At 51.7% G+C, this 23,255-nt stretch overlaps 1 protein-coding gene across 16 annotated transcripts in view; it reads right to left on the minus strand.

Moving 5' to 3' along the window:
* The window catches only part of TMCO4 (transmembrane and coiled-coil domains 4), an 89,988-nt gene that overhangs the window by 59,951 nt on the left and 6,782 nt on the right, over positions 1 to 23,255 (minus strand). For 10 of the 16 annotated variants that reach the window (XR_004621324.1, XM_034645422.1, XM_034645474.1 and 7 more), the window contains exons 3-6: positions 20,032 to 20,150; positions 16,203 to 16,380; positions 10,887 to 11,061; positions 9,898 to 9,925 (exon numbers count right to left, since the gene is read on the minus strand). Coding sequence is in view for 15 of the 16 variants with exons in the window: in XM_034645422.1 (XP_034501313.1) it covers positions 9,898 to 9,925; positions 10,887 to 11,061; positions 16,203 to 16,380; positions 20,032 to 20,150 (500 nt within the window). In the remaining variant the exon portion in view is untranslated. Of the gene's footprint in view, positions 1 to 9,897; positions 9,926 to 10,886; positions 11,062 to 16,202; positions 16,381 to 20,031; positions 20,151 to 21,733; positions 21,882 to 23,255 lie in introns of all 16 variants that reach the window. The other 6 variants (XM_034645445.1, XM_034645442.1, XM_034645429.1 and 3 more) reach the window with 5 other exon arrangements.

A 23,255-nucleotide genomic window follows, 5' to 3' on the forward strand; every position in this document is an offset into this window, starting at 1 on the left:
GCACGGCCCTCCACAGTCCTGAAGTTTGAGGTTTCAGCTTCTGCAGAATAAACCCGTTCCTTCCTAGCACGAGGGCACTCAGAGCGAGCTGCGCGAACTGGCAGCATCTGCCCTGCTGCCCTTGACTGCAACTGTCTACGTGCTGGAGAACAGACATGTCGTGTCCTGGGGTTACTGGGTCAGTTAAAGCTTCACAGAGGAGCTCCCCGCTCTCATAGACTACTGCACCCAGGTGATAGTTGAACTGTGGAAAGTGACCCAGCCTTGGCCATGGTGATTAATTGGTGGTAATTACAATTAGCTGCGAATTCATACTCCAGTGACTTAGCTTCTGGAATAGAGGTTGCCAGGTGCACAGGTGATTAGCTCCCTAAGTATACTACGGCATGGGGTTCTGGAATATCAGCCTTGTGTAAAGGTCACTGGCGGCCAGGCTGCTGGACTTGGAGCTGAGGTCCCGTGTTAGGCAGATGGTAGGTGGTGGGGGAAGGGCACGAGTCCCAGGCCACCCCAACACTGGGGTTGTCTGGTCCTGGCTCTACCGCCAACGTGCCAGGTTGGCCAACTCACTCCTCAAGGGTCTGACTATCCTGTTGTGAAGCTCAGGTCAAAAGCCTGGGCATTGTTCCTGGTTTTTCTGGTTGCCCTACCCTGACATCCAATCCGCCAGCTAATGCTGTCAGCTGCACCTTCGAAATATATCCTGAATCAGACCCCGGCTCTCCACTACCATTGCCTGCCACAGCCACTGGGCCCACCTTCCCTCTTCAACTACCGGCCATCACGCTGGTTCTTATCGTTCACGCACGCCAGCACACTATTTGCCGCACAGCAGCCAGAGGGGGCAAAGTCATACAACTGATTGTGCTCTCTCCCCAACTGAAAACTCTCCCAATACGCTCAGAATAAAATCCACATTTCTTCCCATGGTCCACAAGGCTGGACATTACCTGGCCCCTTCCCACCAGCCTCTCCCACATCACTTTCCACTGATCCCTGTTTCACGCACTAGTATCTGGCCCACCAAGAAGCCAAGCTCTTTCCCAGCCCAGGGCCTTTGCACTTGCTGTTCTAACTAGAAGGCTCCACCCCCAGAGCTCTGCCTGGCTGATCACTTATCATCAGTCGGGTCACAAATATTATATCCTCACAGAGGCCATCAGCCTCTAAAGGACAGCAGCCCACCGCTGGTCATGCTGTCTCCATCCCTTGTTCCTACCACTGTTGTATCTGTGGATAGCTTGACTATCTGGCTCTCCCCACCAGACTGTCAGTCCCACGAGGACAGAAACTTTGGCTTTGTTTCTTATTGTCTCCCAGTGCCCAGGATGATACCCAGCAATTAGTAAGACGTGTTGGCTCATTAACTAACTGAAGTTTTCCCTTGTCTGCCACGGTTTTCTGATGTGCCCACCCACATCTGCCTCTCACCTCCAGCTGAGACTTATTCTCTCTTTCCAGTACCCTCTGAGCCCTGCATTCCCAGGGGACAAGGGAGACAGTGGGTTTGCTGGGTAAGGCCTCTCTCCTCTTCTGGGTAGGGTCATCTCTTGCAGTGACGAGTTACTCTTAAATGTCAAAGTCTTGACAATGCCTCGAATACTCTCTCTTGGCTCTGCTCATCACTCAGTTGCTCAAACGTCACCTCCTCTGAGAAGTCCTCCCTAACTCTCCTTCACTGCTTTCTATTCCCTTATCAGGAGGTATTTTCTTATCCCCTTTCAAAGCTTGATTTTTACATTAGTTGACTTGTTTATGACGCTTCCCCCTCTGGAATAGAAGCTCCAAATTCACTGTATATCCTTAGCATCCAGGCCTGTGCCCAAAACAGAGCAAATGTGTAATTATCTTTGTAAGAGTAAAGAATAAGACTATTTGTAGGAATGAATAAATGAACGGAGGATCTCTGTTGGGAGAGGTCCAAACTAGGGGAGAATAATTATGCTGGATAAGATCTCTATCTCCTTCCAGCAGAAACACCCTATGGTTAATACTCGATTAACACTGGAAGCTTCATTTCTGCACTGCTTCCTCGAAACCAGACTTGGTGCTACCCTCTGCACGTACTGATTCCCTGAATCCTCACAGTCACCCGAGCAGGCAGCTGCTGTACTGTCTCCATTAAATTCGAAGAGGACACAGAGACAGCTGGGCCACTTGCCCTGGGTCACCCAGCTGGTAGGTGGTGAAGTGGATGGTCCGACCGCAGAGGCTGTGTCCTTGGCCCTGCCCAGGACACGGGAACCGTGGCTGGGGCAGCAAAACACTGTCTTTACACATTTCCTAAGCCCACATACTGCTTTTGGCTTCCGCTCCTCCCCTCCTGGCCCCCCGCTGAATCTCGGTCAGGCCTTGATCTTGCCCAGCCTGCCCGGCAGGGGGCAGTACGCACACAAGATCGCCCCTGCTGCTCCTGAGGGCAGCTCAGGTCCCAGGCCAGCACCTGGGCTGGCGTTTCTGGAAACCCACCCGAAGGACCAAGGCCAGAGAAACTGGTCTCCTAAGGTCCCTTCCAGCTCAGAAATCTAAGGGTCAGCCTCTGGATGCCTTTTCCCCATCCCACCCCCTGGGAGGAAACTTCAGAGGTCCAAGGTCACTTGGACGTGAAGCAGCTCCACAGCAGCCTTGGCCCTATCTTTCATCGACCTCAGGAGACCAGAGTCTGCAAGTCACTGAGCACGTAAATCAAGATGATGTGATGTGGGGTGATGGGAGGTCACAGGGGAGCTCGTGCAAATTCAGATTCTCCGGCCCTGCCCTCAGGTCTAGCATGGGGCTCAGGAATGTGCACTTTTCACAAGCTCCCCACGTGATTCTGAAGCAGGTGGTCCCTACTTGGAGAAACACGGCAGTGGGCAAGCAGGTGAGTGCTTCCCGGTCTGAGAAGGTCTGGGCACCCTCATGCCCGGAGGTGGGGGTGTGATCGAGATCCCCTGTGCTGTCTCTGCGGGAAGGAAAACCATGGTCCATGGCGCTCCTACTAAGTGCCGGGCATCACCCGAGGAGCTGGCATGTGTGACTGATTGCTCGTCCTCCCAACGGTCTTAGGAGCTTGGTAGGACGATGCTCGGCTTTGCACAAGAGGCGAAAACAGGCAGAGAAACCTTCTAAGTCACTCAGCTGAGAGAGTGGTGGAGCTTGGATAACAAGCCAGGATTATCTGTCCGGTCCAGTGTGGCTGTCTCTTAAAGGTAAATCGACACTTGAGTGAGTTTGTGGTCAGCGGCGAATCCTATTTTCTGGGTTCAGGGGTATCTGGTGTGCACCCACAATCCCAGCCACAGCCCTAGCCCACGGGCCACAAGCACATATAAAGGTGAGGACAGGTCACCCTGTTCTTTGGAAAATCTTGGTGGTGGTGGTGGTGGCGATGGGGGGAACCGAGGGATCTCAGCTCTGCCACCAGGGGGCAGGAGTGCGCCAGCCCCACACAACCGCTGAGCAGCCTGGGTGCCCACCCCAGACACACAACCACATACTGCAGAAGCCCTTGGTGCCCGAGGGTCCCTCTGGCTTAGGAAGAGCAAGGGGCATGTCTGAAGTCACCCAGTACATTCATGACAGAGTGGGGGCCAGAACCCACACTTCTGGGCTCTTCCTTCCGCCAGCATCTCCCACTAGAGAAGCTATGGCATCCCGTCCTTCACTGTCCCGGGCTGTCCTATGCGTCGAAGGATGCAAGGCACCCCTGGAGCTTGGCCTGTTGCACCCCAGGTGTTGTGATAACAACCCCACTCTCCCCACATTTTCAAACGCACCCCCCTGGAAGGGGGTGGTGTAATCTTCATTGCAAGGCACCGAACCAGCCTCTGTTCTCAGCACGGCCCCCTCCCCAAGTACAGAGCGGGCCTGGCGGGCCCAGGGTTGCCCTTGTACTTCCTGTAGAGCAGCAGAATCCCTGCCCTTTGGGAAGAGATCGTGGTCACTGCCTTCCCTGTGGGGGCTGCCCCTCCCAGACCAAAGAAAGGGAGCCCAGGGGCAGAAGCTTCTCCTTTGTTGTCACACAGATTGGGTTTGAATTCTCAGCTACCTAGCTGAATAGCTTCAGGCAAGTTTCTTGACCTCTCTGAGCCTCAGTTTCTTTGTAAAATGGAGACAAGAATACCTTTTTAACCTGGCTTTTGTTGAGATGAAATAGGAGGAGGCCCATGAGAGCCCGGCCAGCACTTGCGATGCTGATGCCGGACCTGTTCAGTAAAGGACGGCTAATACAGTAGGTTCCGACACCTCCTTGATCCTGAGGCTAAGACCCTGGGGAAGAAGCCCAGGCTGCTGGTCCCACCCTGCTAGTGTCAGGCAGGACAGAGACTCTTTTCACTTCTCCCCCTAGGGTCTGAGGACACACTTCTCAGGTTGTATTCACACAACTGTCACCCACCACCCTTCAACTGACCAACTTGAAGAAAGTTTACAAGATCAATCCCCATTTTCACTCGAAGTGAACTTTTCTGCATATGAAGAATCTATGCCTTACTTCAATCCCATCCCAGCCTGCCCACCCCTCGGCATGGGCCTCTGAGGACGGACCCCCTGACAGGGCAGTAATTGAACTCAGATTGTTTCACACGTGACTCCTGCCTTTTCTTCCACTGGCTTATATTGTAGGGGGCCAATTAAGGGCATGGGGGTGGTGACAAGGTTCCTTCAGGACCAGTGGTCATGGAGGTACAGGGGCCACATGCGGGACTCTCCTTCAGCTCCACCTTCTCGCTCCTCCACTCCTGCCAGCTGGGGCCCCCACGCTTTGTTCTGACCTTGTCAAATCTCCTTAAAGTCAGCTAGAAGGAAGAGGTCTTTCGTCGCTTTCTATCCACATAGGAAGCACAGCAGTAGTTAAGAGAAGATTCTGGAATCACACTGCCTGCGTTTGCATCCTGGCCCCACCGCTTTGTAGCTGTGTGACCTTGGGCACGTCATCTCCCTCTATGTGGTACGGTTCTACTTTCATAAAATGGAAACAGTAATGGCATCTGTGTACTAGGGTCACTGTGAGGTTTAAATGACTGAGTATAAAGCACTTGGCTCAGGGCCTGCACACAGTGGGCCCTCCATGAGTATCAGCTATGATGAGAATTACTCCCAGGGCCTCGTACAGGATCTGGCGCACGCCGTGGGTGCTCGGTTCTGGCTGAGGGATGAACCAGTCAGTTTTGATACTGATAACAGGCTGTATGAGTCTCAGTGATGCTGACAGAAAACCCAGCGTGTGCAATTGCACCACGTCCAAACACCAATATCTCAAACTTCTGATTCATTGGGGGAGGCAGGGTTTGCAGTTCAGTAATAAAGCCCAGGTCGCGAAGTAGAGACAACCTCGCGGGGAAGACAGCTGTCCCATGTGGCATGCACCTCTTTCGGTTCCGTGGCCTGGAGCTGATGTTATCTTTGGATTCAGAGTCCAGAGGGCGAACCCCGTGATTCGGGTGAAGGTGCCCGGGCACCCGTGCAGAGCTCACGGTGACATTCACTTTGCCTTACCTGGAATTTTGAAACTTACTTCGAAAGGCAACCCTGGGCTACTTATTCAACCCCCTGAACCTGACTTCCTTCCCTGTCCGTGGGGGTAATATTACCTTCCTTCGCAGTTGACCTGAGGACTATATACCATGCAGCAATTCACAATCTATGGGCAGGACCTGGGAGGGCAACTAGAATAACTTATAAAGATTACCAACTACAAATAAACCGGCCCCATGTGACATGGGCAGATGCTGCGTCCTAGAACGGTGGTTCTCGGCCGGGGACGTTTTTGCTCCCCAGACGACATCTGGCAATTATGGAGACATTTTTGGTTGTCACAGCTCAGGAAGTGCTACTGGCGGCTGGTGAGTACAGGTCAGGAGACCGCTAAACATCGTCAGCGCACAGATGGCCCCACAGTGAAGAATGATCGGGGCCCAGACGCCAAGAGTGCTGAGCTTGAAGAACCTGGTTTAGAGTTACCAGCTTAGATTCAGTTCAACCTTCGGCGAGTAAAAGAATTATTTTTTCAGTTGCGTGGGAAAAGAGTTTCGTGGTTGCTACTGGATGAGACCATGATTATCACCCACAGAAGCCCACCCAGCTGCCAAGATGGCACTGTCTGGTGACTAAGATTCCAACGCTGTCAGTAAAGGTCAACCTTCCAGGAAGTTCCAAGAAATGCAGCCTTTCATATTGATTTCCTGGGCTGATTCCATGACTACCTTACACTCAGAGAGAAACACAGCAGCAGAGAAGGCCTTCTCCTACCCTACCAATCTCTGTAGAACATGGGTTAGCTTTCAAGTTCAGACAAACCACCCAGCTAGTATCTAAGCTCATTCTCTAAAGGCCATCCATCCATCCATCCATCCATCCATCCATCCATCCATCCATCTTCCCATCCATTCTTCCATCCATCCACCCTTCCATCCAACCATCCATCCATCCATTCTTCCATTCTTCTATCCATCCTTCTATCTATTTATCCATCCATTCTTCCATCTATCCATTCAATAACTACTAATTGCCCACCATGTGCCTATCAGTATGGTAGACGTTGGGGTGCAATGGTGAACAGCCAGACCAGGGCCCTGTCCTCATGGAGTTTATGGGGGAAGCACCTGAACAAATGGGCCAACTATGACACCGACCTTCTCCTTATAAGATCCCTAACCATGCTCTTAGAACCAAAGACAGGTTTTTTGTTTTGTTTTGTTTTTAAAGAGTATCTGTCTGTTGCCCCTTATTTGTATTTGATGGGGCAGTTCAGAGAGGTTAAGTGACTTGATCAAGGTCACACAACGAGAAAAGTCTCAGAGACAGGATGAGTATCCAGATTTCTTGATTCCCAGGGCTTTGCCACTTTACCTCTAACCACCATCACACGCGAGCAGCACTCATAGCCGTTTGGAGCACTCTGCATGGCGTATCTCATTTAATCCCGGCCACTGCCCTCTAATCCCATTTGATACGTGAGGAACTGAGGCACAGAACCATTCAGTAACTGGCCAATGTGGAGTTTGAATTTTAATACCCAGGCAGGCTGACTCCCCAGATGCCCCCACTTCTTGGTCCCTGGTTCTTCATGAATATGGATAAAGAGCTGGACACAACAATTACTGGCAAGCCAGGACCACCTCTGGGCCTCATTTTCCCAACTATGCGCTGAAAAGAGTGGTCTAGATGGTTTGAGAATCCACCCACCTCTGACCTCTGTAGACCTTTGGAGCCCTAGCACCTGCCCCTGTGGGGTCCCCGTGTGCCGCTGAAGCCACAGGGACCTGGGGAGGCTATCAGATAATAACGGTTTCGATGCCACTCCGAGAATGTCTCTGGGAGGGCATGAAGTACCAGGTGGTGAGATTGGACATGCTGTTTTAAACCCACTCCAATTGTTCTGCGAGAACCAGGCCAAAGTCACCCACAGCAGAGAAGGCTAGGTTGTGTCCTAGTTGCTCAAGGGGGCTCAGGAGGATTTGTGGTTTGCGGGTGGGGGGCAGAAAGAGGGGTAAGATAAACATGGCTCTCCAGGTAAGGAAAGGGAGAAACTGAGGGAGAGGCAGAAGCACTGGGGGCACCGTCTCCTCCTACCTGGTGATAAGGCAATGGGACAAAGTGCTGGCCCTGGAGGCCAGAGACGCGGTTCTGACTCCCAGTCTGCTTTTAGCGCTGTGTGTCTCGGGGAAAGCCCCTCCCCCTCTCTGGGCCTTCATCTCTCCACCTGGAAAAACGAGAGGCTCATCCAAGATGCCCTTGAGACCATGTGTCTCAGGTCTATAGCTTCACCATCCCTTGGGGGGCTGAGTGGGCTCCCTGCCTGTGCGGCCCTCAGCCGCAGGCCAGGCCCACGGCGAGCGCTCGGCAATGGGTGGCTTTGTTGTTACACGATTATAACATGAGGGTGTGTGCGCTCTCTAGCTACTGGAGCCTCAGACCTCCATGCAAACTCAACCCCTGACTCTACGAGAGTCCAGGAGCATCAGACCCGATTATTCCTCCCTTACTTCTGTTTAAAAAAAAAAAAAAAAAGTGATACAATTTGGCAATGTTCTCAGACCATCTCTGCCACTTCCTGGGGCAAGCCCATCAGCAACGGGAGTATTACTTAAGGCCATGCTGGGCTGCTGCCCCAGGGACCTGGCCCTGTGGGCTCTTTCCTGCCTATGTTCCTGCACCTGCTCTTCCTGTTCTCGTAATCCTGTTCTTCCTCCTCCTCCCACCCCTCCACTCCCCTACGAGCTGGGGTTCCCATAGGGGGGTTGGTGCAACTTTCCCCATGTAATTTTTCATAAAGGTGTAACTTCTTCCCACGCGATGGTCTGGAGGCTGTCGGGCGTTCACTTGCAATTCTGTGCCTCTCCTCCCTGCTCGCCATCCAAATAAACATCGGGGGGTGTTTGCGCCAAAACCTCTCATCAGTGCAAGGAACAGAGGAAGCCACGCACACAATCATGGGGGGCCCGGGCAGAGAGGAGATGGGGAGAAACTGATGCGGGGCCACGGGGGCAGGGAGGTGGCGAGGCAGCCCTGTAGCGATCTGATGCGGGACACCCTGGGCGCTGCGGTGGGTTGCATGGTGACCCCCCACACGACACAGCCACGTCCCGGAACCCGGGAAGGTGACCTTATTTGGAACAAGGGTCTTTGCAGATACACTTACATTAAAGAGCTCTGGATGAGGCCGCCCTGTAAAAGTCCTTGCAGGAGGCACAGAGAGGAGAGGAAAGGGAGGAGCAGACCACGGGAATATGAAGGCAGAGACTGCATAGACGCGGCCGCTGTCTCTGCCCGGGGAATGCCCGGAGCTAGCAGAAGGTACGAGAGACAAGAGGGATTCTCCCTACAGCTTTCGGAGGGAGCGAGACCCTGCTGACACCTTGCTTTCCGAGTCGGGGCCTCCCGAGCTGCGAGGGGAATATCTTTCCGCAGCTTCAAGCTTCCCTGCGTTCGGTCATGTGTTACGACAGCCTGAGGAGAGAATGTAGGTGGAATCCCGCACTGCTACTCACTGTGCAGCCTTGGGTAAATCGCTTAACCTCTCTGAGCCGACTTCCTCATCCACAAAACGGGGCAATAAGCTCCATCTCATGAACTCGTTCATCAGATATCCACTGAGTACGTACTACGTTGCAGGTGCTGGGTTCGGGACTAGACACACAAGGTGAAGGAAACCCCATGTGGCTCTGCCCACCTGGAGCTACAGACTGGAGGGGAAGCCCGCAAAGAATCCCGTTAACTGGTCAACCACAGCCACGGCCACGTGGTGCTGGGAGGAGCAATCCAGACTCGAGGCCAGAGGCTTCCCCAGGGGAGTGACACTGAGCGGAGGGAGGAGGGCAAGGTAGGGAGGAACAGGGCGAGAGGGGCAGAATGCTCTGTGGGCAGGGGAAGGGCACGTGTGAAGTCCACGGTGCCAGAAGCACAGGCACTCGGGGAGGGAGGCCAGTGTGGAGAGCGGGAAGGGGTGCGCTGAGAGATGAGGTGAGGCCGGGGCCAGCCCACCCAGGGCCACTCCCCTGAGGGCAGGGGGAGTCTCACAGGGATGGAGTTGGGAAGCAGTGCGGGGGCAGGAAGACTAGTAGGACATCCCTGCTGTCATCCAGGACGGGGTGCTAGTGGCTCAGACCAGGGTGGTGACTGGATACCAGGAAGGAACCAGATTCAAGAGCCAATTAGCAGGTAAAACCACGGGGGCTTGTGAGGGGAAAGGACATAACCGCTACTGAGCCCCCACAGTGTTTGGCATGAACAAGGTGCTCACCGGCTCCCCAGCTACACAGGGTTCCCTTTCCTTCCCTGCACCGAAAAGACGATGGGGGACGGGTCCACAGGGGGCAACAACCATCCCTGGCTTTACTGGCCAATTGTGAAGATGAGCACCCAAAATTTATGAACTTAAAAAAAAAAATTATAGAACTTAGAAAATCAACTCACCATCCTTGAGTGAGAAGCTCAGAAGGTCCTAGGGGAAAAAAAATAACAGGAATCAGCAATACGTTGATAGCTAATTAGCCTGCTCTTTTGACCAACATTTATTGACTTTTACTACGTGGGAGAACAAGGCAGACGGAGTATATCTGCCCTGTGTTCTAGTGCTGAGCCAGCTGTACGGGTAACAAATAAATGCACAAACGTGCGAGAATTGCAAGCAGTGAACTCTGCTCATTTGACAACAGCATTGTCACAAGCTGCCTGCTCCAGATGCACACAGAGCAGGTTAGCCACCTGCCCAGGGGCACACAGCAAAGCTGCTGCTTCCAAAAAGAGGCACCGCGGCTCAGCACTCAGGAGCCCGGACTCTGGAGTTAGACTGCCAAGGTTCAAATCCTGGCTGAGCCACCTGTCGGCTGCGTGACTCCGGACAAGTCACTTACCCTCTCTGTGGCTCAGTTTTCTCATTTATAACAAGGGGAGCATCCTACTACCTACCTCATAAAGTGGCTTGGAGAATTAAATGGGTTCATGCTGGTAATGAGCACCATGTAAGTATTACATTAAATCAATGGTGAATATTCAATAATGATAATTCGCTATTAGCTATAATCATCATCCTGTGATACAATGCTGAGATATTTTATTTTTCTTATTTATTTATTTAAAAATTTTATTTATTTATTTGAGAGAGAGAGACAGAGACAGACAGCGTGAGTGAGTGGAGGTGGAGGAGAAGAGGGGGAGGGAGAGGGACAAGCTGACTTTGCCCCGAGCACAGAGCCCAATGCGGGGCCTGATCCAGGACCCTGAGATCTTGACCTGAGCCAAAACCAAGGGTCGGACCCTCCACCGACTGAGCCACGCAGGTGCCCCAAAATATTTCATCTTTCAACTGCACCACCCCACTAGCAGCAACTTTCAGACTGACTTTGGAAGGAAAGACTTTGTTCTACTTTCCCCAGCAGCTGCCCCCTGGGCGGTGGGTGTACCTGAATGATCACCAATGGGTCGTCCTTCAAGATGGGGTCCTTCAATAAAATCGGAGCAAACACGTCTGCTCCTTCGCCTCCCAGGCCGTTGGCAAAGGCAGTCATGGTTGGCAGGACGGCTTCGGACAACTCCAGCCACTTCACGAGGCCCGTCACAAACTCTGTGCAGAAGGAGCTGAAAGACAGACATGGCTTAGAGCCCAAGGCTTCCAGAATGGGTCTCAGAAGGCTGCTGGGAAGTTGAGGTCAGACGCGGTCATGGGTGTGAAAGGCTGACATGTACAGAAACCACGGTGACTGCGGTCCAGGGAAGGAGACGGACAGCCAAACACCTAATTTCAGGTGATTTGGACCTTAGCTCCTTCCCCCAACAGCAGTTTTACCAAAGCAGCTGACAAATCACAGGAAGGAGGGCAAGGAGCAGGTACTGACAGGTGCCCTGGGCCCGGCGTGAGCCCGGGGCTGTGCTGGGTGGGGGCTGAGGAACCAGAGGAGCAAGACGTCACCTCTGGCCAGAAGCTCACGGCAGGGTGGGAACGGGCCCCGGAGTCACACCCTTGTGCTGTGGGCCACGCCGGGACAGAGGCAGGGATGGAGCCCCGCTGAGCCCACAGAGGCAGCGCTCGAGGCCACCTGTGGAGGACAGGGGCCACTGCCGGAAGAGGCATCCTATGAAGGGTGGCTAGCCGCTGTCGCAAAACAGAGAGGACACGCTTCCAGGAAACAAGTCGGCCGCTGCAGAAGTGGCTAAGTGCACAGGAAGGGTCTGTCCCCCCACGGTGCCCAAGGATGCTGTTCACTTCGGTTTCACAGGAGTCCCTGGACAGGGGACAGTCGGGTGCTCGCAGGGAGATGGAGCCCATGAACTGTGGGAAGCACCCAACATTTGGGAGATGGGGGCAGAATCCACATCAGGCTTTGCTCCAAAGCCACCATTCACGGCAGTGACAGCAGTGAACCCACGAGGTGGCGGGGGTGGGGATGCAGAGCAGGGGCGTCAATTAGGAGGTGATGACACCAGTCCAGAAAAAGGGCTGAGGCCTAGAGGCCACGCCTATCTGCAAACCCTCATCCCAGCCTGCCTCAACCGCACTGTCCCGGGGCTCCCTGCACTTGGCTCCTGCACCCCGGTGGAATCAGGCTCCCCGAGAAACAAAGAGAGCTCCCTGGTGGTGCGGGCAACCTCGGGAGGCCCCCGTGGGCCACAGGCAGTCCGCCCACCCCCTCCCTAGAGCCTCCAGTGCCAAAGCCCAATGGAGAGGTCGCTGCGGGCCACCTGCAATCCTGCCCCACCATGTCATTGGTTTGGGTCCCCAAGAAGCAGCTCTGAAAGGGAGATGATTAGGGGTCCCGTGAGGGGGGAAGGAGGAAGCAGGACTGGGCAGGGGGGACAGTCAAGTTGCAATGCAGCCTCAACGGGAGGCTCAGCCAGCCCCACAGGGAGTCCTGGAGATGGGTGACCCTTCAGAGCGGCCCAGTGGGGCCTTTACAACCTCCTCCCCTCTCAGGCAATCATCGAGCAAAGGCTGCCAGGGGAGGGGGGCGGAAGCATGGGCAAGGTGGCTCTCTTTACCTGAGGCAGCCATCTCCACAGCGGCGGGAGAAGGCCACTGCCAAAGGGACATCTGAGCAAGGCAGCACGTTGCCAGGGAAACTGACATCCCTGTGCCTCAGGTTCCCTATCTGCAAAAAGACCAACTTCACTAGGCTGTTTGAAGATTCAACAAGACAGTACATACGAAGCCCCCAGAGCAGAGCCTGGCACGTAGGAGATGCCCAAAGAACGTCAGCTGGCCTCATGACCTATTTCTAAGGTGACCAAGGGAGGCAGTGGAGAAGAGGTTTCAGAGTTGGGCTCTGACATCCAGGGCCCTGGGGAGTCCTGGCTCCCTCGCTGATGGGCTTCATGCCCGTACTTCACCTCTCTTAGCTTGGTTTTCCTCTGCTATAAAATGCGGATGATAACAGGCTTATGCCTCAGAGATTGGATAGAAAGATTAAGTGACATCGTAATAGGGCCTGGCATCTGATAACGCTCAATAAATGTCAGCTACTGCTACTGCAATTATCATTTGCCCCCCTGCAATAGACTGGGGTAACCCCAGGGCAGTGACGTGGGTGTGTACAGAGGCAGGGAGTGACTTAGTGAGCTGAACATTACTTACAGGTCAACGAAGCATGGCCTGGCCATGAAGAAAGTCTTGGATGCAGAGAAGCATCTCATCGTAAGAGCGGAGAGGTCAAGAGCACAGACTCTGGCTCCAATCCCAGCACTGCCACTAGCTGTGTGAGCTTGGACAAGTTACTCAACCTCTCTGTGCCTCAGTTTCTTCATCTATAAAATGGTGGCAATCATGAAGAAACCCGTTTCATAGGGTTGCTGAAAGGATTACCTTAACTGCCCTCATGCTTAGGACAAAATCTGGCCCATATAAAGCGCTATATATGTGTTTCTTTCAACGAAGAAATGAGGGATGCCCGGGTGGCTCAGTCAGTTGAGCGTCTGCCTTCGGCTCAGGTCGTGATCTCAGGGTCTTGGGATCGAGCCCCACACTGGGCTCCTTGCTCAGTGGGGAGCCTGCTTCCCCCTCTCCCTCTGCAGCTCCCTGTACTTGGGAGCACGTGTTCTCTCTCTCACTCTCAAATAAATAAATAAAATCTTAAAAAACCAAAAATGAATGGATGAATTAATGAATATGTACGGAAAGTGGCAATACAGCAACGGATTACATAACAAACAGCGTTCTAGATTGGCAGGGCTTTGGGAATTTGGTAGGGCTTCTTTTTTTTTTAATGAGGTTTTTCTTTTTTTTTTTTTTTTAAGATTTTATTTATTTATTCGACAGAGATAGAGACAGCCAGCTAGAGAGGGAACACAAGGCAGGGGGAGTGGGAGAGGAAGAAGCAGGCTCATAGCGGAGGAGCCTGATGTGGGGCTCGATCCCATAACGCCGGGATCACGCCCTGAGCCGAAGGCAGACGCTTAACCGCTGTGCCACCCAGGCGCCCCTGGTAAGGCTACTATTGTGCTTGTTGGTTTAGCCAAAACGGGTGAAAATCAGCAGCAACAAGGATAACAAATCGCGGAGCAACGATCTGTCAGTCCCTGTGCCGGGTAAGTGCTTTATTCACACCGACTGTTTTACTTCTCGCCACACCCCCACCAGGGAGGAAGGTGTTATTTTTACCCCCAGTCTAGAGATAAGGAAAGGTAGCCCCAGAGAGAGGAAGGGACAGGTCTAGGGTTCAAACCCCTACCTATCTCCACGACACCAGCGGTCTTGCTTAACCACTGCAGAGACTGCCCCAGTGATTATATGCCTGGGCGCTCACCAGCGCCGGGCACTGGCTCAGCAGGTGCACTAAACATCCCCTTGCAGCCTGGCCCCCACCTGCTGATGGAGTCCGTGGCTGCAGAGGTTAAATCAAGGGTCTCAGTGCTGGGAAGGGGCAAAACCTCACTCGAAATCCACAGTTTCTCATCCTGAGTCCAAAACTCCTCCTACTCACCAGGGACTGGCAAACTACCCACGTGGGCCAGAGCGGGCCTGTAGCCTGCTTTTGTCAATAAAGTTTTATTGGAACACAGCCACACCCACCCTCTGTGTACTGTCTTCCGCTGCTTTCAGGCTTCGACAGCAACGTTGAGTGACTGCCACAGGAGCTATGTGGCCTGTGAGCCTAAGGTACCTGGCCCTTCAGAGAACACCTGGGCCGCCCCCTGCTCCACCCCACAATTTCTCCACATTCAAGACACAGAGTTAATTGTAGGGAACGACATCTGCGACGTTTACGGCTCAGATACGAAATACACAAAAAAGGCTTGATTTTATGTCCCGTGTGGACCAAAAACGTCCTGAAACCAATGGCGTATCTAGGTTGTAACATGATTGAAATTTTCAAAATATGTTTTGGGCCTAAGAACATGGAGCTCTACCACGTGGAATGAATTGGCCTTCTGAAAGGGAAACTTTCAGGAAGGAAACACCCCAGGGCAAATGCTTCCAGCCGAGCAGAAGCACGTGTGGTTACAGTGGTACCTGGATGTGTGTGTGTGTTTGCCGGGGAGGGGGGCACACAGGATGCTAACTCGCTTCTCCCTGTGCCCTCCCAGGAGGTGCCCAGCACAGGCCTGGCACGCAGAGCAGGCTCATAAGTATTTGTTTATGGGAACAAAATACACAAAGGTCCTCCCCCACCATGGCTTGTCGGGTACACCCCGGTGTATAGGACGCTCTGGGGACTCACAGGTGAACGAGGCAGCTCCCACCCTCCAGGAGCCCAAATTGGAGGGGTGGTGGGTGTGGAAAGAGCTGCAGGGGAGCATGGTGGCTGCAGGGCTGGGTTCTGAACATATGGCTGGAGAAACACCCTGGTCTGGGGCTTGGGGAAGGTCTGGGAAGGCTTCCTGCAGGGGACGCCCCATGAGATGAATATGCTCAAGTATTCGGTCCGGTGGGAGAGATGAAGGTAACAGACAAACAAAAACAAATAAAAACCCAGCTAGGACCGAAGGCATGGGGAAGTTCACCCATGAGGGACGTTTTGGGGGTAAGTCTTGAAAATACCACAGACCCCAAAACTTCCTGTCATTTCCTGCCCCCATCTGTGTTTCCTGTCTCGGTAATGGTTATTTCTGTCCTTCTAGCTCCGCCCACCACCTGGAACCTTGGGGCCACACTTAGCTCCTCCCTCTGCTCCATGCACAGCATCCAACCTGTCCCTGAGTCAACTCCATTCTCCCCGAGGAAAGTCTGTCTCACCTGTGTGACCCACCGCCTCCTGGTGTCATTCAACCTGTCCATCTTTTGTTCCTATGACACCTGGTTTAAACCCATCCAGGCACTTAACCCCATTTGTCTAGTATAATGGTAGTCACTTATTCGGGTGCCCTACCCCAGACTGTAAGCCCCTAGAGGGCAGGAGCCAGGCCTTGTTTCTCTCCTAGCACTACACCTCGCATACAGTAGGTGCTCAATAAATGCATGTTGCATGCATGAATAAATATCTTTTTTCCCATTAGACTGTGTCTTATTTGAGGGCAGGGACAGTGTCTGTCTTGTTCATCTCATTCATGTATACCTTCCATTTACTCTAAATCATGCCTGGCACACAGTAGGTGCTCAGAAAATGCTGGGTGTCAGTAAATGAGTGAGGACTGAATGAGGTATGTCTTATCCCCCAGACTGTGAACTCCTTAAGGTAAGGACAATGACTTTCTCCTCTTTGCCAGTAATACCCAGGAGGTGGCCTGGCTCTCAGTAATTGCCTCCCTGAGGAAGCACGACGTTCCCTCTGTGAGACAAAAGCACTCACCTTTGCTCAGGTTCTGGAAATAGCTGGGACAGGGAGACGCCACAGAGGGCGGCATAGGCAAAGCGGTTCGCCTCGGCCAGCTCCCGGCCTGTGGGCAGATGCGGCTCCCCCTCCACAGCCGGCTCAGCCACCATAGGCAGCCTCTGGCTCGATCTGTCCCGCGTGGCCATTTCCAACCCTGCAGGAAAAAAAAATCTCAGTGAAAAATGCAACCAGGAGGTAGGTGAAAGTTACTTAAATGGGACACAAAACTATCAATCATGAGACAAAAGGCTGATAAATGAAACATCATTCAAATTAAGAACTGCTATTCATCTTCAAGAGAGTGAAAACACACACTATGGACAGGGAGCAGATATTTTCAATGTGTCTCAACAAAGGATTTATACCCACGCTATATAAACAATCCCTATAAATCATGAAGAAAAAGAAGTAAGGCAAATTTAAAAATGGGCAAAACACTTGAACAGGTACTTCATAAAAGACAGACAATGGCCAATAAGTGCATGAATTTCAACATCGTTAGTCATCAGAGAAATAAATTAACGCTCCAAGGAGACAGTGCTACTTACTCCTCAGAATGGCTAAAATTAAAAGTCTGACAATACTAAGTGTTGATAAGGAAAGGGACACATGGAACTTCCACATGCTGCTGGTGGGAGTGTTTGTGGTACAGCCTTTTGGAAAATGGTTTGACATTTTCCACTAAAGCTAAACGTATGTCTTTTCTATGTCCCAGTAATTCTACCCCTCAGAAACGAGGACTTACGTCCACCAGAGGGCATGTACGTGAACACTCACAGAAGCTTCATTCACAATAGTCCCAAACTAGAAGCAAGTCACATGTTTGTCCACAGTGGGATGGAAAAACTGCGTCATATTCAGACCACGGAATATTACAAAGCAATGATAAAGGATGAAGTCTGGCTAACCACAACAACATGAGTAAACCTCACAGGCACAATGATAAGCAGACATACTTATCTGTGGAATTGTGTTCATATGAACTTGAAGAACAGGTCGAACCAATCTAAGGTGAAAGAAGACTGAAGAGAGGTTGCCCGTGGAAGGCAGTGAGTACTGGCTTAGAGGGGGCACAGTGAGGCTTCTGGATGAATGGAAATGTTCTGTGTCTATATCATCCAGTGGTGATTATATGGGTATAAATATATTTAAAAATTCATCAAACTGTAGACTTAAGATTTGTATACTCTATATATGTTACACTTCTATGAAAGAAAGGAAGGAGAGAAGGAAGGGATGGGGGGAGGTCTCCTTTCCCTCCCTCCCTTTATTCTTTCTTTCCTTCCCAGGGACAGAAGGGAAAGCAGGGAAGGCAGGGGAGGGGACAGACCAAGTTAAGTCAGGCATCCAAGGGATAAGAAAGTTGTCCTGGGAGTGAGTACCAGGAAGGGAACCTGCCTTGGCCATGGGACATTGTGGATATGAATGCAGGCTCAGGACCAGACAGACCTGGGCATGAATCCAAGCACCTCCATTTGATAGATATGGAGCCTTGGGCAACTCAACCTCTCTGCACCTACATTTCTTCACCCGACAATGGGACTATAACAATATCTGCCTGGAGGAGCCCTGTTAGCAGTAAGAGACATAGCTATGTGGGTTAGTATTTGTAAAGCACTTAGAACAAAGCCTGGCATTGGACTCACACCACATAAATATTTTTAAAGAAATAAATGCATGAAAAAAATCAACAAATGGGCACCTGGGTGGCTCAGTTGGTTAAGCATCTGACTCTTGGTTTTGGCTCGGGTCATGATCTCAGGGTCGTGGGATCAAGCCCCGAGCTGGGCTCCATGCTCAGTGGGGAGTATGCTTGGGATTCTCTCTCCCTCTGCCCCTCCCCCCAATTCGTGGTCGCTCATGTGCGCACACACTCTCTCTCAAATAAATAATAAATCTTTTTAAAAAAAATCAACAATCAAATCAATAAAATGCTCAGCACAGCGCCTGGCACACGGCAGAGGTGCCCACGTAATGGCAAGAGCTAGTATCAGGTGCCTGTTGCTGGGGGCCAGGCCCTGGGGCTGCAGTGTTAACGTGCCCAGTCTCAGCTAACTCTGCGAGCCAGGCACTACCACCATGTCCAGTGTGCAAACAGAGCAGAAGTAACTGGGCCCACGTCCCACAGCCAGTAACTGGCAGACTGGAGCCCAAAGCCAGAGCTCTTGGCCACCACTCTCTGCTTAAACACTCACCATATTACCCAGAGCTTTCCAGTCTCATACACACACTCTGCACTGAATTTCTTCCATAAATTCCTTCTCATACAGCTGAACAATACGAATTTCGTCCTCAAAATATGATTTCCACAGAAGACTTATTTTTAAGTCTGTGCACAACTACTATTTCATTAGCTTTTTGAAGTAATCCTGAAGTAGTTAAAGGCAGCAAACCACCATCTGTACCGCACGTGACAGTTCACAAAGCACTTTCCAATGCAATGAAGTCTGACAACTATCATGTAAGGTTAAGTACGACATGAGCCATTATGATTCCCTCCTACAGCTGAGAAACCGGCTCAGAGAGGCTAAGTGCTTTTCCCAAAGTTACACAGTAAGTAAGTGATGAAAGTCAAACCAGACTTTTGGCTCTGAACCCTGGGCTCTTTCCTCTACATATGCACAGGGATCCCCCTTCCCTTGTTTCAGACGGAGAAATCGAGGCTCAGAGAGGTTAAGACCTTGGCCAATGTCACCCAGCAAGACTGGCCTCCAAGGGTTGCTCCAGGAACTCAAGTTTGAGACTCACAGCAGATTTTCCTGGCTTGCAGGATCAGCCCAGGCGGTGGTGGAGGACAAAGGAGACAGCAACAAGTCAAAAGTGAAGGACAGCTCCCGGGGCAGCACCCAGGCCTGATGCCGGCAGGCTTAGTGATGCCCACATTTAATCCACTCCACCTGCCATCTGGAGGCTGCAGGAATTCTGCTGACCACCCAGGGGAGCCCAAGATGGTATTTTATTGGGCTGGTCCTTGCAGAGCCCATGTTGGTTCCCAGTTCAAGAAGAAACAGCCTTCTAATCACAGAAGCACGAGCTGGCCTGTCTCTATCCACAGGGGAGAGGGAATGGGCTTAGCCCACAAAAAGCTCAGAACAGGCCACAGTGATTCGTTTGTTCAACAAAATACACTCTTGATGCCCTATAATCCATTGTCTACACAGCAGCTGGAGTGGCCTTTTTGTCATATATACCAAACATGTCACTTGCCTGCTTAAAAGCCTCCAAAGGCTTCCCTCACACCAGGATGAACACTGATCCCCTAATGATGGCCCCTGCCTGCCCCTAAACTCCGTCTCATGCCCCCAAACCTGGCTTGCTCACTGTGCTACAGCCACACTGGCTGTTGCTGTGCTTTCAGAGATACAAGCGGGTCCGTCCTCCAGGCCTTCGCACCTGCTGTTCCCCCTGGCTGGGACACTCTTCCTCTGACTTTCACACCAGTCTGCCTCAGTCTGAATGTCACCTCCTCTGAGAGGCCCTCCCTGATCTCCCAGGCTAAAATACTTCTGCCCCTCTATCCCAGCACTCTGTTCTGTTTTCATAATACTTATTCCCATCTTAAATAATATATATATATATTTTTTTTTTTTTTTAAAGATTTTATTTGTGTGTGAGAGAGAGAGCACAAGCACAAGCAGGAGGAGCAGCAGGCAGAGGGAGAAGCAAGCTCCCCGCAGAGCAGGGAGCCTGATGCGGGGCTCAATCCCAGGACCCTGAGGTCATGACCTGAGCCGAAGGCAGATGCTTAACTGACTAAGCCACCCAGGCGCCCCTTAAATAATATATATTTAAAGTATTTGTTTACCTGTGTATACCAATAGAATATAAACTTCTTGAGAGAGGCCCCTGGTTGTGCTGTTTACTGCTATGCCCCTAGCTCTCTGAACAGGCCCTGGAATACTGCAGGCATTCAGTAAGTACCTGCCGGATGAAAGAAGAAGGGAAAATGATGTGTGACATCCTGGTCTGGGTCTTGGGGCAGATCAGGTGACAAACTAACAAATTCCCTGCTTGCATTCTGGTGGGAGACAGGGGATGCCTGGGTGACTCCAGTCGGTGAAGCGTCCGACTCTTGGTTTTGGCTCAGGTCAGGATCTCAGGGTCGTGAGATCGAGCCCCACGTTGGGCTCCGTGCTTAGCGCAGAGTCTGTTTGAGACTCCCTCTCCCTCTGCCCCTCCCCCTGCTCACGCTCTTTCTTTCTCTAAATAAATAAACAAAATCTTTTCTTTTTTTAAGATTTTATTTATTTATTTGACAGAGAGAGGGACAGCAAGAGAGAGAACACAGGCAGGGGAAGTGCACGAGGGAGAAGCAGGCTCCCCACTGAGCAGGAAGCCTGATGCGGGGCTCGATCCCAGGACCCCAGGGTCATGACCTGAGTCGAAGGCAGACACTTAACGACTAAGCCACACAGGCGCCCCAATAAATAAAATCTTAAAAAAAATAATACAGCAATACATGATAATAATCTAAGTAATTTGCCCAAAATCACGTAGCTAGTTAGTGGTGGAACCAAGATTCACACTCAGGTCTGATTATAGGATCCGTGCCCTTAACAATTGGGTCAGGAAACCATCATCTGGGAAGAACAATTAGGGTGAAGGGGAGTGAAGTGATGGGGTAGGAGGGGGTGACGGTATGCGGTTGAAACGTGCTGTCAGGAAACAAGGGGCACAGCCCTGCAGGTGGATGGGAGAGGGTATTCCGCAGAAGAAACAATGCCGTGGTAGAGACAGATAAGCAAACAGATGATGACAAGCCAGCAGGACAAACACTGGGGTGGTGGGGGGGCGGTGGGAAACACAGATGGAGGGATACAAACAGGGGCCTGCAGCCCAGAACTGGCTTCCAAGAGAAGGTGACACCAGACGGGGGGAGTGGGGTGGTAGGAAGGAGCACGTTCTGGGCACAGGGGACGGCACGTGTCAAGACCCAGAGGTGGAAGAGAAAAGATGCTTTTGAAGAACCATAAAGATGTTCAGTATAGCCGGCCTTGGACAGGGGGTGGGCGCGGAGGGGTGGGAAGGAAGAAATAAGCCCACGGTGACGCTGGGCGGGGGGGCACACCGTGCTGGACCAAGTTCTTCCAGCTCAGGAGTCAGACTTCCCTGTAAAGGCAGCAGTCATGGGGATGCTGAGTAAGGGTTTGTGGGGCCTCTCGGTACTAATTTTGCAACTGCCTGTGAGACTATAATTATTTTAAGACAGAAAGATTTTAAAAAGGAGCAGGATGTCTCTACAGAACTTTAGAGACCTTTTCTTAAGTTCTAAGTAAATGAAAAATAAATGTCCACCTCCCCGCAAATGAACTAGTTCATGTAATAAATCCTGTATGTACCGGGCATCACCCCACACGCTGTGGGCACAGCGGAGATGACAGACAGCAGCCCCCCATCATCGAGGTACCCTCCAGCGAAGGAGACAGACAATATGCAAACTCGTAATATTTAAAATAAGACAGTCTTAAATAATGGCAAGGAAGTGAAGAAAAAGAAACCTGAAATACCATTTACCCAGATTTCAGGAAACAGTTGGGGACCTCCCGTCTCTAAGTCTGAAAACAGGCTGTTCAGCAGGTTCTTGGAGAAATATGCAAATTGCTCTGGGGGAAGCAAACCAGAAAAACCAGCCTGTGGGTCCATAGGGTGTGGGATCTGGAGGAGGAGAGACAGAGGGGTCGGGTTAGCCCCGGGGCTCAGGGGAGCCTAGCTACTAGTTACACTCCTCCGGGCCTGGGCCCCAGCAGGTTCCTCTCCCTGGGATGCTTTTCTCAGCAGGTCGGCAGGCAGCGGCCACTCACGGAGCACAGCCCGGGCGCCTGGCATGGGTCGCGTCATTTAATATCCCTGTTCGAACTCCTCATAACCCGAGATGAGGTGATAGCGCCCAGCTCCAAGTAGCCTGCCATAACTGGCAGGCATGGGGTTTCCTCCTACCCGTAGCTGGTGCCTCAAGCACTTCCCTGCCACAGAGTGAGCGCTCAGAAGATACCCGTTACAAGGGCACCTGGGCGGCTCAGACAGTTAAGAGTCTGCCTTCAGCTCAGGTCATGATCCCAGGGTCGTGGGATCGAGTCCTGCATCACATCATCGGGCTCCCTGCTCAGTGGGGAGTCTGCTTCTCCCTCTCCCTCTGCCCCTCCCCAATGCTCATGCTCTCACTCTCTAATAAAAAAAAATCTTTAATAAATAAAAAAAAGATGTCTGTTACAGGAACAAATGAATGAACTAGCTTTTAGGCTTAAGCAGGAGCCAGATCTTCCTGCTAATTCTCTCCCCAAAGGCACTCCTGTTCTTACACATAAATGGAGCATCAGATGAGGAAGGGAGATGGGGCAGGGGCCAAGCATCTGGAATTACCCAGGGTCCCCCAAAACTTCAAACAGTCTGAGTTTCATCCTAATAGCCATTGTCCATGCCAAAGAACCAGAATATTATTTTCTGCCTCTTCAATCCTTTTTAAAGGAATTAACAGGGATAAGGCCCTGTTCCTTGATAGCCCCTTCCCGGGGGGTGTGAGAATGTGTCTGTACCATGCCTACAAACTACGAGATTCAAGCTATGAGTCCAACCACATTAAAAAGACACAGAGAAGACAAAATGGCTGGAAGGTATTCTCCCAAATTCTCTATGAAAGGCGAGATACCAGAGACTTCTCTGGATTTCCCCAATTTTCTGCCATAAGTATGTGCTGCTTCTGAACTGTGAAGAAAGTTCTCTAGTATATGAGGACTAGACCTAGGGCTCGATCCCAGGACCACGGGATCATGGCCTGAGCCAAAGGCAGACGCTTAACCGACTGAGCCACCCACGTGTCCCAATTTTCTGTATTTTTAACATTTTCCATCCTGAGTGCACTGGTGCTTTTGTAATGACAAAAAATTTTAAATTAAAAACAGTTTTGGTCTCAATCCCCAGAAGAGGAATTCTTTATCTTGGACAGCCCGGGCCCCGTGAGGCCCACCAAGCCCATGGGGCTGAGGTCACAATGAAGTCCCATTCCACGGACCAACAAACAGGTCTTATAAT

Source organism: Ailuropoda melanoleuca, chromosome 2 (genome assembly GCF_002007445.2).
Source record: "Ailuropoda melanoleuca isolate Jingjing chromosome 2, ASM200744v2, whole genome shotgun sequence".
Lineage (NCBI taxonomy): Eukaryota > Metazoa > Chordata > Mammalia > Carnivora > Ursidae > Ailuropoda > Ailuropoda melanoleuca.